This window comes from Buceros rhinoceros, unplaced genomic scaffold (assembly GCF_000710305.1).
Source record: "Buceros rhinoceros silvestris isolate BGI_N320 unplaced genomic scaffold, ASM71030v1 scaffold12219, whole genome shotgun sequence".
NCBI classification, from domain to species: Eukaryota; Metazoa; Chordata; class Aves; order Bucerotiformes; family Bucerotidae; genus Buceros; species Buceros rhinoceros.
Window position 1 is genome coordinate 2,442 of NW_010430969.1, and position 15,932 is coordinate 18,373.

At 37.2% G+C, this 15,932-nt stretch overlaps 1 protein-coding gene across 1 annotated transcript in view; it reads right to left on the reverse strand.

The window, feature by feature from the left end:
* PCCA (propionyl CoA carboxylase, alpha polypeptide) overlaps window positions 1–15,932 on the reverse strand; it is a 49,630-nt gene that overhangs the window by 1,632 nt on the left and 32,066 nt on the right. The window contains exons 8-9 of the mRNA XM_010143241.1: window positions 6,213–6,356; window positions 4,580–4,654 (exon numbers count right to left, since the gene is read on the reverse strand). Of these exons, the coding sequence (XP_010141543.1) occupies window positions 4,580–4,654; window positions 6,213–6,356 (219 nt within the window). The remainder of the gene's footprint in view (window positions 1–4,579; window positions 4,655–6,212; window positions 6,357–15,932) is intronic.

Genomic DNA, 15,932 nt, shown 5'->3' on the forward strand with positions numbered 1-15,932 from the left:
CAGGAACTTTGGAGCTCTGCTTATCAGCTCCATAGGAATACTGATCCTGTGGTTTTCATGTCTGTAACACTTTCCTTCTCTGCCTCACCCTCTCAACTGTAAATCATTTTTTTCTGTTGCTGCTGTTCCCCTGAGGCTTTAATGTTTACACAGCTTTTTCCTTGGCTTTGCTTTGTAAGGACACAGCCCCAATTAAAGCTCTGATTCTGCAATATTAATGGAAAAAAATAACACAAGTTCAAAAATTTCTTTTGAAGAGGCTGATTGCTGTTAACCAGCCAACAAGTTAGTTAGTATATTGCTGATTCTTGTTTTCATCTCTCAGTTTGATTTCATCACTGTAGCAATGAGGTTAGCCATATAAAACTTTTCAAATGAGCAATTTCTGGGGAATAAATATTTATTAAATTGCTGCTTTTGAGTGCTGGAATCTGAAATATTTTTTAAAAACTAATCCAAATAACTCAAGAGTGATAAACGCATTCTGGGGATCATAAGGATGGAGGGCTCTAATCAAAGCTGTTGAAGCAGCAGGGCTCCGATAATACCGCATTGTAAAGGGGGTGGGAAAGAGGGTCCTGGAATCTCACTTAAATCTTCACCTGTGGGATGGAACCTTTGTAATAAACAGCAGCTCATCTGTCTACAGCAAGGCAGAAAAAGGTCAACGCAACGGCTGTTAGGCCTTTAATATTTTAATTTAGGCAATTATCAAGGGACCACATGTAGAACCTCTTGTCTACAGAATCCACATGAGGGCATGATGATGACTTTATTATCCAAATGACATAAAAAGATACCCTAGCAGGTGTACTCTCTTTCTTCTGTAAGAAACACTGCCTGACTCATTTTTATGACACTATACTCTTATTTTTTAAAAAGTACTTATTCATATGTTTTTATTTATGTATTTATGCTTGCATATTCATATATTATTTCTTATGTTTATTTCCATAGCATATTTATTCATATGTAAAGGCAATAACACTTCTGTAGCATTTTTATTGCATCTTATCCCAATGTGCTTTATCTTAACTAGGCCCCCCACTACCCCCATCGGGTACATTTAACATTAGCTACTGATGAGAAGGTAGTTCAGACATGTCATGATTACAGAAAAAACATGCAGCATATTTCCCAGCTCCCCTTCTTGTAACCGCTAAACCATCTTTCCTTCTATGATGTCTGCCTATGTATAAAGTCAATGCATACATTCTCATATTCAAATCAGAAACAATTAATTTACCAACTCAGTCCCAGATAAAACCTTTGCCCATGATATTTTTTGTAATAATAAATACATGTATAAGATGTGAAGGTATGAAGCACATGCTCCACACATACTTGAACTGTGCTGTGACTTTTGTCTCAGAAGAAACACCTATCCAGTGATTCCATACAAGTCTTCAGGGGTGCTTTACACACACATACATGAGCATGTATTTATACACGCATAGCATATTTTAAAAAAGAAAAATAAAGTTGCATAATTCAGACCCACAATAAGCAGGTGAACCTTAAAGTTAATGTAAGGCTTCTGAGGCTACCAACTACCTGCTCCGCCTGCTGTATTATACTATGATATAATTTACACTTTTTCCTAAGTACAATATCCTAAAAAATCAGAAAGTTACAGTGAGAATTTAAAATTCTTTAAAAACAACTGCATAATTTTCTTTTTAAAAAAGAAAATTTCGAGTACTCCGTAGAAGTTTAGTTTTCATAAAATAAACTCAAGATGACAAAAAATGATAGCAGAAAAAAAATACATTTACCATCTTCAGTTCTCCCTGTGGTGCTTACATTTTCAGAGCTTGGTAACAGTAGGTGATTTTATAAACTATGTGGTGTGACAGAGCTTAATGAATATTGGATGAAAAAGAAACCCTCATTCAACCACAGATACTCACTATAATGTGCTTAGCTTGATAAATAAGAGCAATGCTTATTAAACCTCCAGCATTTACTTTCGCTTAACGTTTCCTTTCTTTTACTCAGTTTTTAAAATATCAATGAAAGGCTAGGGATCAAGATCCTACTGTAGCCTACAGCTCATTGGTATTACAGCCCCCATGTTTTTATTGCTGCTGTACTACCATTATGTGTTTTTACACTAAGACAATAATAAACTGATATATAAATAAAAGCTTCAGAGGGAAGAAAAAGCAGCATTTATGTCTCAGTCCTGCAATGAACAGTTACTGCATCAAATTACACTTACCAATACATAGAGGTTCTAGTATTTCTCAATTCTTTGCCATATCTGAGAGTTTTCGCTTTCTGGTGAGAGTCATTAAAGACCAGACTGCAGATCATACTGGCAAAGAGCAATGCTGGAGCTCTTCAGATACAGCAGTACATTTGCTATGTTGTGTAAGAGTGCTGAACATGAAAGCTCACTATCATAATATGGGGGGGTTGTGATTACTTATCTTAAGCTTCATTATCAAAGATGAAAAAATTGCAGTATTTACAAGTACCATGTTCCAGGAAACGACAGACTGCATGACACAAAACCAGACAGTGTACTCCTATCTACGGCTAAGAACAAAACCCTCACACCACCAGGTACACCAATGCTGTCAGCTTCAGCATCTGACACAGGGACAATCGGAGCTAACATGAAACTCAGAAGAAATGAACTGAAAGTATATTTGGCAATAGACTACTCATAAGCCAAACTCTCTGTGACATACTACAAGTCTCTGCAAATTTTTTTTAAGCCAACTTATTGACAATTCTAAAACCTAAAATTCAGAAAACAAACACTGTGGCATAATGGGTCTGTAACACTGAACTTCTGTAGTCATATTAATTTTGTTCTTGGCATGGCATTCTCAGGAGAGAAATTAAGTTTCACAGTGACTGCAAATATGTATTAAGACACCAAACCATGAGTATCTACATAAAAATAGCTGTTCCGTTTTTAATATGACAATAGAATTAAGCAGAAAGAGAACAGCCTAGACACTCCATATGAGCTCCTCAAACCACTGCTCTCAAGCCTCCAGCGTAATTAAAATTTCTCTCTTCTGTACCACAATGGACCACGTGAAGCAATCAGGCATCTCCCACCCTTCATTTTCAATTCACCTCTCCCCTTAAGCACAACTCCCAGCCCACCCTGTCTACCTGACAAGTGACAGCCCAATCTGATTAAATGCTTGCAAGGGAGGGGACTCATGGGCCTCCATGACAGGCCAAAAGTGATCACCATGGAGATACATAATTACAGCTGTCAACGCGTCTACTGTCCTGCTGGCATCAATTTGATTGCTCCCAGCAATAATGATAGACAAAGCTTAGTGTGCACTCTCCTGCACCCAATCACTTTATCTATTCCGTGGTCCATTTAGCTGACATGCAACATTCACACAAGCAAGTAACAGCAGTAAGCAGAACATTTAAGGCATTTTAATTGTTTTTTCTTTGTACGGATGGTTCACAAGCGCAAATGTTATTACATAAAACTCCTGCTGCAGCATTAATTGAAGAAAGATTTGGTGGGGCAAAGACTGTAGGGGGTATAGTTTGTCCATTATCACTTGTACTTTCAACAGGTCTCACATTTGAAAAATTGCAAATTGCAAACTTGCAAGGGCAAAATATTTGACATCCTGTTAGCTAGTACAACATGGTGAAAACTTCTAACAACCACAGGAGTATTCATTATAAATTCTTATAAATGTGCTCTTCGTTTCATTTTAAAAAAAAAGTTTAGATACATTCAATGATACCTTTTTCCCTCATCTCCTCTTTAAGACCACATAATGCCTTTTAGATCCTCACCATTTTTTTCTGCTTTCAGGCTTTGAACACAGCATGAAGCCTTAAAGACCAGAAAGGGTCAAGTCCCTTCAGAAAGTACACGGGCAAAAACAATTTAAGAAGCGAAATAAATCATATATCCAATAACATCTCCACATTTAAGATTCCTCCTGTAATCTTTCACTATTTTCCATGCAAGCAATCAGACTGAATAATCGTATTTGCAGATGGTGCAGTCTCACTATTCCAATAACTGACACAGTGTTGTGGATATGTGCACTCAGGACTAAGACTACCTTGATTTTACAGAAAGGAGGTGTCCTTGTTCTTTACACGCAGCAGAAAATACTGTTTGTTAAACAGCTATTCCATATAGTTAGGCTGCATCCTGAAACGTGTAATAATCGCTGTAACAAATTTCTCTTTGAAGTCTACAAAGCTAAACAGAAAACATTGGCAGTTTCTCACTGGTGTCCCCAGTTTTCTGTGCTTAAAGAGCTAACTCAACATTTCACTGCCCTTTCTAATTACCACAGTATTGTCATAGAACCTAAGAAAATATTTCAACGTATAAAGGCTTCCTCTTATACTCAATTTGAACACTTTAAACTCCGTACATTTTTAAACAGTTTTTCAGGTTGCCAAAGTATTGTTATGTGCTGCCCCTCCCCACCCCCATCCCAGCAAAAAGCTGGAAAAAGGCCAATTTACAAAGCTGCTGAGTACTTACAGTCTCTGTCTATAAAAAAAGACACTCAGCACCTATGAAAACCATAACCAAGTTACTTACACTTGGCACAAGTGTACTTACACTTGGCACATGCAACGGTTCCTGATACTGAGTCAGTTTACCAATGGATGGCAGGCCAAAAGATTTGTAGGGGTCCTGAAATAAAGTTCGACATGAGAACGCATTAAGCTTTTTGTAGATGCATAGAAAACAACACTAAAAAGCTTGATGTCTAACAGAAACCACTTCTGGAATAATGTTGTTTTCTTCCCCAGAATTACTTGTACTGAAGTACATTTCTTCATCCACCTACCCCCAGCAAGTCCATATAAAGAACTGGAAGCATAAAAATTCTGTTGCATCACACTCAAAAAGTGGGAAAGAACTGCTCTACACACAGCTACAGTACAGCACCAAAACATACAAACATGACATTTTCATTTGCTGCATTGCGCCTTGGAAAATGGATACGAAAGTATTCAGAAGGGGAGTTTAAAAGAGCATGTAAGAGAAAAAAAATACAGAAACAAAAGGGGCAGTTAGAAATTCAACTATCTTAAGAAACCGAACTGACCTTTATGCCTTTAGAAATGTCCTACGCAATGCAATACTTAAATGAACTTAACAGGACAGCAATACTTATATGGCCTACAGAATAACCTAATTCACAGCAAAGTAGTTGGATCCATTACTTACGAATGCGAGGGAATCTAAGTTAAAAAAAAAAAAGCCCAAGCATCAGTTACTCCAGAGTAAAGCTTACTCATACTCAAAATAGCTTCCACGCCAATCACAGGACAATTTTTTATTCTTTATCAGCATAGTTCATATAACTTGTAATCAATAGAGCAAGCTGAAGCTTATGTGCATGTCATGAAAGAAAAAAAACAACATAAAGTAAGATGCCCTGGGTCACAAATCCACAATAGTTTAGTAAGGGGGAAAAGAAGAAAAAAAAAAAAAAAAACCACACACATATCTCAAGGTCCTGAATTATTTTTGGAAAGCAGTTACAAAAAACATTTCCAAAACAAAATGAGGGAAGCTAGGCATAATTTTTTAGTTAACAAATCTTGGTTTTTCACATATCAAAAATGACAGCAAAAGACATTACCTTGAAGCGTTCTAAACATGCTTGAAAATGGGTTTGTATTTTAGCAAGCTGCTGTAACATGACACAGAGAATCATACCGTAATTACAAAGTTACTGTCTTGGAACAAACTTTGAGAGTTTGTACCATAATCTGTAGTTTCAGAAGGTATGTAACTTACTTTCTCAACAATCTATTAAAATGTTTTAGTACAACAACAAAAATTCTGTATGTCACTGGATTTCAACTGTCAAGTCAAGAACTTTCAAGTACACAAGTTAAAAAAACATGGAAACACTAGTTAAATGTAGCAAATAACTCCAGCGTTGGATCATTAAATGTGAACAGAACATATAATAGACATCCTTAGAAATAAACCTTAGTTATCTCTTTCACCATTTTTAATTTGATTTTTGAAAAAAAAAGCTATGTTGAAATACGTACTGTATCTTTAATTAAAAACTTTACAATTCTACAAAAGCTAATTAACCATTTGTATCACATACTCTAAATCGTGACTTTCATATGATATTCTTTGACATCACCTTGGCATCTGTCCACACCTGGATATTATTACTCCACAATTCAACCACCTACCCTCCTCCCCATTACCACTCATTTACCTCAGCATAAACTCGACATTCAACCGCCCAGCCGCTGATGGGAATATCAGCCTGTTTGTGCCTGAGAGGGTAACCCTTAGCAACACGGATCATTTCTTGGACTAAGTCCAGGCCAGTAATGCATTCTGTGACAGGATGTTCAACCTGCAAGGTCAGGAACTGTCAGTCAATAGGTAACAAAAACAACACAACAACAAAAAAATCCCCTCTCTGTAAACAAACACGGATAAACAAGAAATTAGACCAAAGAATACATTCCCATCTTGTTCTTTTTCCCAAAGAAATTTGTACTTGACAAGCTCCAGCAACTACCTTCTTTGCATGAAACCCCCCAAAATAAAATAATTAGCAGATTACAGAAACTAGGAGCAGCACACAAAACTACAGAGAACACCTAGAAGGGTTTGGGGTTTTGCAGTTGTGGGTTTCTTTCTTTTCTTTTCGTTAATTTTACAAATACAAATGCACCTGGTGAATATGAGTTCATTTTTCTTTGTTCAGAAGTTTTTCCCATTCGATTTTGTTTTGAAAAGACTCACACTGAAGCCCTAAATACATTTTCACTGAGAATCTCAAACTAGCTGATAATCAACCCATTCTGCTACACTTAACGTGGCACATACAGGAGCCACTTACAATTTTCCATAGAACTGGCCTACCCTAAATCTCACCCATTCGCCTGCTTTCACTAACCTGTCCTGACAAGCAACCAGATTAGCGTAATCTTGCATCAGCGCACTGTAGCAGAAGTGAGCAGATGGATCCTTCAATTTTTTTCCCCCTCCAGACTTATCTGTTTAGTGCTTAGCATGCACAATAGCTGGGCTGGACCAGCAGAGTCACTCTGCGCTCTCAGCAAATTGCTGCTAACGGCTTTGGATGATGCTGCCATGGGAATACCCGTCGTTCACACTAACCCCAGCATGTGCGTACAAGCATGCACACGTGTGCGCGCATGTGCACACAGGCACACAGATTTTTCGTTGAAACGATACAAATGGACACATTTATTTACTTTAAAAAAAATTTTAACTAGACATAGTAAAAATGTACCCTAAGATAGGAGGGATACCATATAGATGAAGTAAAGACAGGCATGCTAAAAGCACGTTCCTCACACAGAGACAGCCATCAAGACTTTCCACATAGAAATTATGACAGAACTGCCATTTTTATTATAAAATGTGTGTGTTCCAAGAGCCAAAACACCTTAGGAAAATGTTCTTCGCAATGGTTTATTGTGGGATGACATACATTCTGCGACACAGGAAAAGGTGAGTGACCAAATCACTTGTCTGTCTTCCTTCAAGTACCCCAGTATTAAGGAAAACATTTAGTCATTATTATAACCTTGTGGCTTATCAGAACAAGATGCTTCGGTCTTTAAGAAAAAAGCTTCATAAAAATAAACAGATGGCATCCATAATTAGCCCTCTGTGTGCTGTGAGTTTGTTTAGAGTTTCAACAACATTTTAAGACATTTTGACATAATTTTAATGACAAATCATCACTGAAGCAAGCACTTATTCTTTGAAGGATAAAAGTGACATTGAAATGGGAATCTGATAACAGAGTTTAAGGATGTACCTTCAGGATTCAATCCTGATTCTACGTAACACATTATATTTTTCAGCATGTCAAGCTTAATAACAGTATTTGGAGAATCTATGAAACATCCCAGTGCCTATCCCACAGTGTTAAATTGAAGCAATTCAATTTCTATTACGACTTGAAGTTTCTATTAAAACTCTCGAAATTTTAATAGAAAGTTACTTATCACGCATTCATATTTAAACAACAGAACTTATTTTCTTATATTGGAATGTAAGTGTTAAAAAATTACGTTAAGTTTAGAATACATTTAGAATTCTAACATTCTAGGATAATTAAAAGGCAGTATTTATATTAAGTAGAGACGTTTGCATTATTTAGTTATACTGTCATTTTTCTTGGATAGAAATTGGCATTCCAGATTCAATAGCTTCGTTGTTGTTTTCTGCTTTATTGTTGATGATCAAAACAGGATGGAATGTTTCTGGAAAGAAAAATATTTTTGTTGTTTGATTCTTATGACTCACAAACATTTATTTAATCCATTCTTCAATACAGATCTTTGACTTGGTCAATATTTTCTTCTGTTTCTTCAAAATACTCCCTTTGTGTCTGCACACAAAACAGCATTCAGAAAATATGAACAAAAATTTTTTTCAAGGTTTTTTTTGGGGTGGGGAGAAGTTGTTCTGCTTTCTTTCAGGACTGTGCTTCATCTAATGCTGTTAAGGCATAATGCAGACAGTACTAACTATATCACTAATTTTAGGGTACCAAATACACTTAAAACTCATTTTAGTATACATTAACACCATCAAGATGACCAAAATGGAGTGGAAAAGAATTTTAACCTTGAAATCCTAGTTGACTTATTTGTAACTTTAACCTTTCAGTGAGGTGCACAGCTCAAACTGCACTTTTTAGCACTTGAAGTTTTTCTTTCAGCAAGGGAAGGGCAGGAGGGGGATCAGTATTTTTAGCGTTATACAGAATATGCTTCAGCTTACAGTACAAAAGGACACTAACAAAGCAGTAATGACATATCGTGGTTCACGAGCACCCTGCAATGAGGGTGCATGAATCTACCCACAGAAAGATAAATGCAGGATCTGAAATTAAAGCTCTCATCTTTTAAAAAGCAAGAAAGGACAGGGGGTAGGTATAGTGAAAAAATTAGACCCCTCTTCTCCTTCTCCTCCCTCCCCCAAAAAAAAGGAAAAACACGGGCATCATTGTTCCCTGGTTATGAAAGCTCTACAATAACCGGGGCAGCTATTTGACTAAGGTAACTGTTGTATCTATATTTAAATCACTATTAAAAACTAGGCTTTAAACACTTTCCTTTTACTTTCCAGCTTTCTGTTTCAAGTATCACTCCTGTTTTGCCTGCCTGTTGCATTTTCTTCTATTAATTTAATGCTGTAGCTCTTCTCCATCGCTTTTACTTGCCATTTTATGGACATGAAGTCAAGGACTAAATTTTTTAAGAGGTGAATGCAAGTATGCTCACAGAGTTGAATCACACTAAATTCATCAACTCTTTTAGCTTTGGGTCATACTTATCAACTGTAGTCAGCTGATCCAAGATCTCACCAGCAAAGTCCCAATCAACAGGATAAGAGTCAATGGTGGTATGGTTATATTATAGTGGGTACATTCACATATTACCTCAGTCCTTAAGACAAAAGGCAAAACCAGACGTGTCTGCAGCAAGTAATCTATGGGTCATAGCTCTATCAAGCCAACTGTACCTATTATCAACAAAACAAGCAGAAAAACTGATCAGAAATAACTCTCCATTAGTCAGCTGCTGAAAGTATCACCTTTACTACCAGTTCCTTATATCAAGTCTGGTCATAAACAATTTATAACAAGTTATGATTTCAATGCACTTAAGTACAATACATATCTCCTTTAAAAGGTATTACTCCCCAATTTCTGTGATCCACAAACACCTCTTTCTCTGAAAAATGCCACTCATATTCCTGCTTTTAAGTCCGCAATGCCGTACCTGTTATGGCCGGCAATATTGATATGGAGTAAAGACAAAGTGCTTCCCCTTCATACTGGATCTGTTCTTCTTCAGACAGCAATCAGATTTCCCTGTGAGCATTACAAGTGTTCCTGCTTCCCTAGCTTCTTCCAGTTTATACAGCAAGAGACACTAGTGGCAAAGCCTGTAACAAAATAGTAAGTCCTAGTTCATATATGGTGAAGCAAGTACAAAAGCGCTAGGGGAACCCGTCAACATCACAGTGGCATTAGCACCCATCCCCAGAACAGTATGGAGAAGCTGCTAATTCTCCTTCTGTTCTGTGACGACCAATGGTCTTAAAAGCTTCATCCACAGCTACAAAAAACAGTCACGCAGTGTTGGAGCTAAGAGATTTATTAGCAATGACTGCTCCTCTATTCCAATTAAGGGAATAATTTCAGCCCACATTTTCCTCAAGACCGTCAAGGTACTCAGGTCTAATAGCAAACAATTCTGGATACTCTCACAGATTGCTCTCTTGCCCCTGGGTGCGTAACGCATCAAGTTACTCACACACCAGTTGGAGCACTCAAGCAGAACCCAGCGGCCAAGGAAATCTAAATTTCAGTAGATTTAAAAACTACACCCTATGTCACCCCTACTATTCTAAGTCCCTAGTTGGTGTCATATACTCCTTTACGTTCATACAAAAATCTCAAAACTAACTTTCAACACACACATCGGTTTCCAGGAAATATAATTCACCTGGAGTCCCACGGGCTTTTTTGCTGCAGCCAAATCCAGTATCAGTTGACCCAAACCCACCAACTAACAGATGCTCCTCAGCCCCCTTTATGTAAGAGAGCTTGGTTTCTATTCAGAGAAATGAACAGCAACAGAAGTGCACACGAATTCTGCTCCTTGGGCATGCCACCTTCCTCACAACTATGAGCAGGAGCTCTCAGGGGTTATACTTTCTTTCTGCAAAATAGTTCACATGTATATGGGGTTTGGGAGCACGTAGTATAAAAGCTTTTCAGAAAGACTGATGTAGAACAGACAATGGTTGGATTAGTGAAGAGAATGAACAGAAAGCACACAGGAATACATAACAGGCAATCTCCTATGTCATCCTTTTCTACAGACATAGTATAAAGGCTGTTGTTTATTTTCTCATTTACTAGTATGTGATCAAAGAACTGAGTAACACTAATTTCCGCCAACAAAAATTTCCATCAACTACGATGCTCAGGAAGACTTCTTTTATTGTATCCTAAGACATTGCAGAAATAAAAGCTAATACATAGACATTTGGTACCAACTAATGTTTTAATTATAGTATGTAATAACTTTGAAAAAACATCTAATCTACTTCCTCATAGGAAGTTATCTTCCAATAATCATTGATTCAGTTTTCTCAATCTTTCTTTGCAAGGATTTGTTTCTTTATCATTAAGGACAGCTGCAGGTAAGAAGTCACTTATGTAGCCTATGAATACTGAATCTGTCTTTTCTGTGTTTTAAACAAATAGCACACAATTCATATCAGCAAGTTATTTAGCTCACAATTTCAAAATAACTTTATCAGTTAAGACCTTGCACTTCAAAAATAAAATCTCTCCATTCACTAATTCTGCAATTTCCTTTCCATTACCTAAAAGAATAAAGAAGATAAAGAAACTTACACCCACAAAATCTACACTTTCTTCTCTAAAGATGAAATTCCTGCTTTCACTGTATTTAGCCGCAGTATTAAAGCCCTCCGAGTACTTCGTTCAAGGTGGCTTTTGTCACACTGCAGCCATTCTCGGGTTTTCTTTACATCAAGTTCACCAAAGGAAAGAAATTAATGTAGCCTTTGAAGAATGATTTTTTTGTTTCTTATTGTTATTTATTTCTCTTGCTTATTAAAAATGGAAGCGAACTTCACTTTTCTCCACTTTAAGAGTATTCTATGATAGTTACATGGTAATGTTGTCTCTAAAGATATCACTCCATGCCCTGGCAGCACAGCTAATGGCATCTTTCAGATTCAATGACTTACACAAACAATGTCGTTCTCTTCTGTCAACAACAATTAGCAATGCTTTTCTGTGGTTCTTTTGGGAAGCCTGAAAAGCAGACAACCAGTAGCTACATAATGGAAGTTGCATTAGGAGGCAAGAATGTGGCAAAAATCTGGTTAACTGTTGTCGGCTGACCCTCTTGTGTGAAGAAGTGTTGTTTGGCAGCAAAATCACCTTTTCTTTCGGTTCTAAAAATGGCCATGAACAGCTGGTATAAACTGTGTGCAGAATGGATTCTGGTGGGCTTAGGGGATTGGTAATGGGATAAGAGACCTTTCACCTTTAGGTCAGTAGTTCAAATTCAGCCCAGGTTAGCAGCAATTGAAAGTCTTTACCATCTGACACTGTTCGTTAGCCTATTTAAAATGACTGAAACAAAGTGTCACAGTAAAACAAGATTCCAGTATTAAGAAATATGAAGAGTCTCAGCAAATGGCAGAAACAGCTGCTTAAGATTTTACTTTGAAATCTCACCATTCAGACTTCTTAGAAATCTACTCCTCTAACTCCTGACAGCCCCTTTCACTGCTCCCATACTCCTGCCCACCTATCACAGCTCATCCTCCAGGCAGCTACACGCACCAAGTCAGCAACACCACTGCCTGCCATCCCACAGGTCTGCCATGGATACCAAACTCACCATCTCTCTGTGGTTTTAGCTGGAAATCTAGACTCAGCTCATCAGTTTGCTATTTATATTTTGCTGCTACTGTTATAAAGTGCAGCTGCAATATTATCCAGCACTTCTCTCCTTCACTGATCAAATGTTTAGCAGGTGCTGCCTAATGATGTGCAACAGAATAGAAATACCATCAAAAGACTGTTACAATCAGGAGTACATAAGTACTGGTGATTGTGTGGAGCTCCAACAGAATTTCTTCACACTTCCAGACATTTCCTGGATTTTATACTTTCATGAGTGGAAAGATGAAAAAGGAGGTAGAAAGAAACATGTTGGATCTGAAAATTCTTACTGTCTTTTACACCAGGCGCAGCCTGTTTGTACAAAGCTCTGGAATGTAACATTTTCCAGAGGTCAGTAAAATCAGATGAAAACACTGAAAGTGGTGAACAAAAATCTTTACACTGCATAATGTTTTATGGGTGTATAGAAGTTTATTTACATGTGTCTTACGCCTTAGAATCAAGAAACTTTAGAAGAATTTGAAAACATTTACATAAATAGTCTCATTACAATTAACTGTAAAATAAAAACATAGAGATATGCCATTTGCTTTCGATAAATCTTATAAAAATATCAGAGTATTCTACAAAACTTTTATTCCCTAAAAAGTTATGACAAAAATATTCAGAATGTCACACGAGGAGAAAATACACTGCTACTCAAATTACCATATCTCTCAACTTCACCATACTGAATACAGTCCATACAAATGATCTTTTCAATCAGATTACTCTAAGTAAATGTGATCATGTTTTGAGAAGGAAGGGCATGCTTGCTTGTTTGTTCTTTTTTAAAAATCACACAATGAATAAGGGAGGCAGAAGCTTAGGAGCAGACCTGAGACACAGATGTACCAACTGTATTCAGGATATATAATCTCTTCACACTGCTCATTGCACTTTTCCCAGTTCTCATCAAGACAAGGAGAGATGCTTCTCATTTCAAGGCACTACAAACTTCTAGAATATGCAATATTTTCCCTTTACTGTCACCAGTTGATTCACGTGTAAGAAGCTTAGCCGCACTGCACTCCCATGCATTAACAGAGAGTCTTTATTTACAAGCTGTAAACTCTATTTATACAGAGTCAAAGAGAAAAATTTCTAGTCTTCCAGTGAAAAGCAGAAGAGACTTCCCTGGTGAAAGCCAGCACTTCCAATGGTAGTGTGATAAGAAGATTGACATAATTTGGACATTAAAAAAGCTATCAATCTAAGGGCTCAGAAACGTTTTATTTATTTCAAAGCTCTTGTTTGGCTGCCTTTGATTAGGCTGATGGCAACTAGGTAACACAAAGCACAACACAACGTGAGTGACTAACGAACCAGATATTGAACATCTGGTCTGCTTCACAGTTCTAACAGTGGTAGCTGCCTGAAAACCACTCTAAAAGTGCCCTAAATAACAAAGTACAGAAGTTCTATTGTAGCTGTTAGGGTAGACATTTCTGTTTTCTTGTGAAAAGCAAGAATAACTAGTCTTGCTCTGCAATTATCCAATCCCAAGTCTCATACTTACCAGCTAGCCACTGAAAGATGGTAGAGCAGCAGGTACAACAAAAAGTACATTGCCAACAGCAAAGAATAAGTCATTCTATCTGAATCACTTGGAGAGAGTGAAACATCTGCAACAGATTTGTGTAGCACACAAGAGACACAATGGAGCTGATTCACCAACTTTTTTTACTTTCCAACCTCGTACTGCAGCAACACTTAGGACAAAAATTAAATAAAATTTAAACTTCCTGTAAGGCACCACTACTACTTTTTTACAGAACTGTATAGCAGAAAAGGTATATTTCCAAAGAGTTCCCCAAAAAAACCCCAGCCAAATAATAACACAACTCTCAATCACTGCAAAATAATTTACAAAAAACACTGGAAAATATCTAACAGATAGACCAAAGAGGGAGAGGAGAAATCAGCAGGCAGTACAAAGTATTGGACATGGTTTAGTTTGTGTAAGACAAGTATGTTCTAAAGTCTGTATCTAAAGTAAAAAGACTACAGTGATCTGATTAGAAATTGATGAAAGGTTAAAATAGACACAGGAAATTGCATAATGTAGTAGACATGTTCTGATGACGCTGACAGGTAGCTGTGTCTGTAACGTACACTGACAAAGACCTTAGGAGCATCATTTATGAATCAGATGTCCATCACTTAGGAAAGCTCTTCCAACTGCGGAGCGTGGAGCATAAACAGGGCAATTGAGCCTGTTGGCCACTGTTCACAGTTAGAATATGCAAAAGGAGAAGTCTGAAGCAGTACAGGGACATCCGGAGATTCCACTGGTTCTGAAGTTAAATCTGGACAAGATTCATCAGAGTTTCTATGTTTGTCTCTTAATAGAAGGGAGCAAGAACAGAATGTTAGTTGCATAACTCTTAGCTGAACAGAAAGTAAAGCTGGAGACCCGGGAGAGGTGACAGATCAATCGGTTAAGACTAGGGCAGAATGAAAGAAAATTACTACTCTCCAGCCTCAAGCTGAAATGCTAATTAAAGACAACACACAGTCAGGATAGAGGAATTAAAGAATATCTACGCAAGTACTGTAATTTAGGATTTGTAAATTTCTTTAAAAGTTCAAAAGAATGAATCTGCTATTACAGGAGATTGTCAAACTGCTTGGGCTATATTTCAAAAGCAGTCTTTTAAATCCTTAAAGATGGAATTGTGAAAGCTAGTTCTTACTGCATAGGTGGAGGCATCTGCAATTAAGCAAGCTTGATGACTGGGACTTCAAACACTTACCACTAAGCAGTGAGTGGGAGGAAGACACCACAACACAGCAAAGATAACATCTTATAAACAAATCACAAAAAAGAATCAAGCTCAGGGATACTCCATGGGTCACTGTCCATCAATTCCTAAATGGAATAATATACTACAGCAAGAAAATGGTTTTGAACTTCTAATGGGTTATGGAGAAAACTATAAATTAATTTTCTTTTATGCAAACAGGAACATGAAAAGTTAAAGTGTTCTCTCAAAAACTGTAAGATTCGGAAAAGTGTAAGCAATATGACCAAAAAGACAGAAATTCTTCATAATATTTTAATGAACTACACATTGCCATTAACCACCATCCTCGCTAACTGAATTTAAGGTAGAACAGAATGTGCCTAGCAAACTCCTAGAAAAAGAATGATTCATCTTCAAGAACGATATCCAGACTTCAAGTTATGTGCCTTTTTACCCTTTCCTAGATTATGATCAGAAATGCATTGTAACAGTCAAATAACAGAGTTTTGCATAAAACACTGTTCTTCTGTTCATTTGCAGTGTTCATTACAGCATCTACTATTGACCACACGAGTTGTTACCAAATCATACACCACCAGCATGCTTTTTACACAGTTGCATTCCATGCAGATTGCTAGTGTTTTTATTGCTGATATACACATATAGTTCTAATCACCCTCCTAGAGAAACTCAGCAG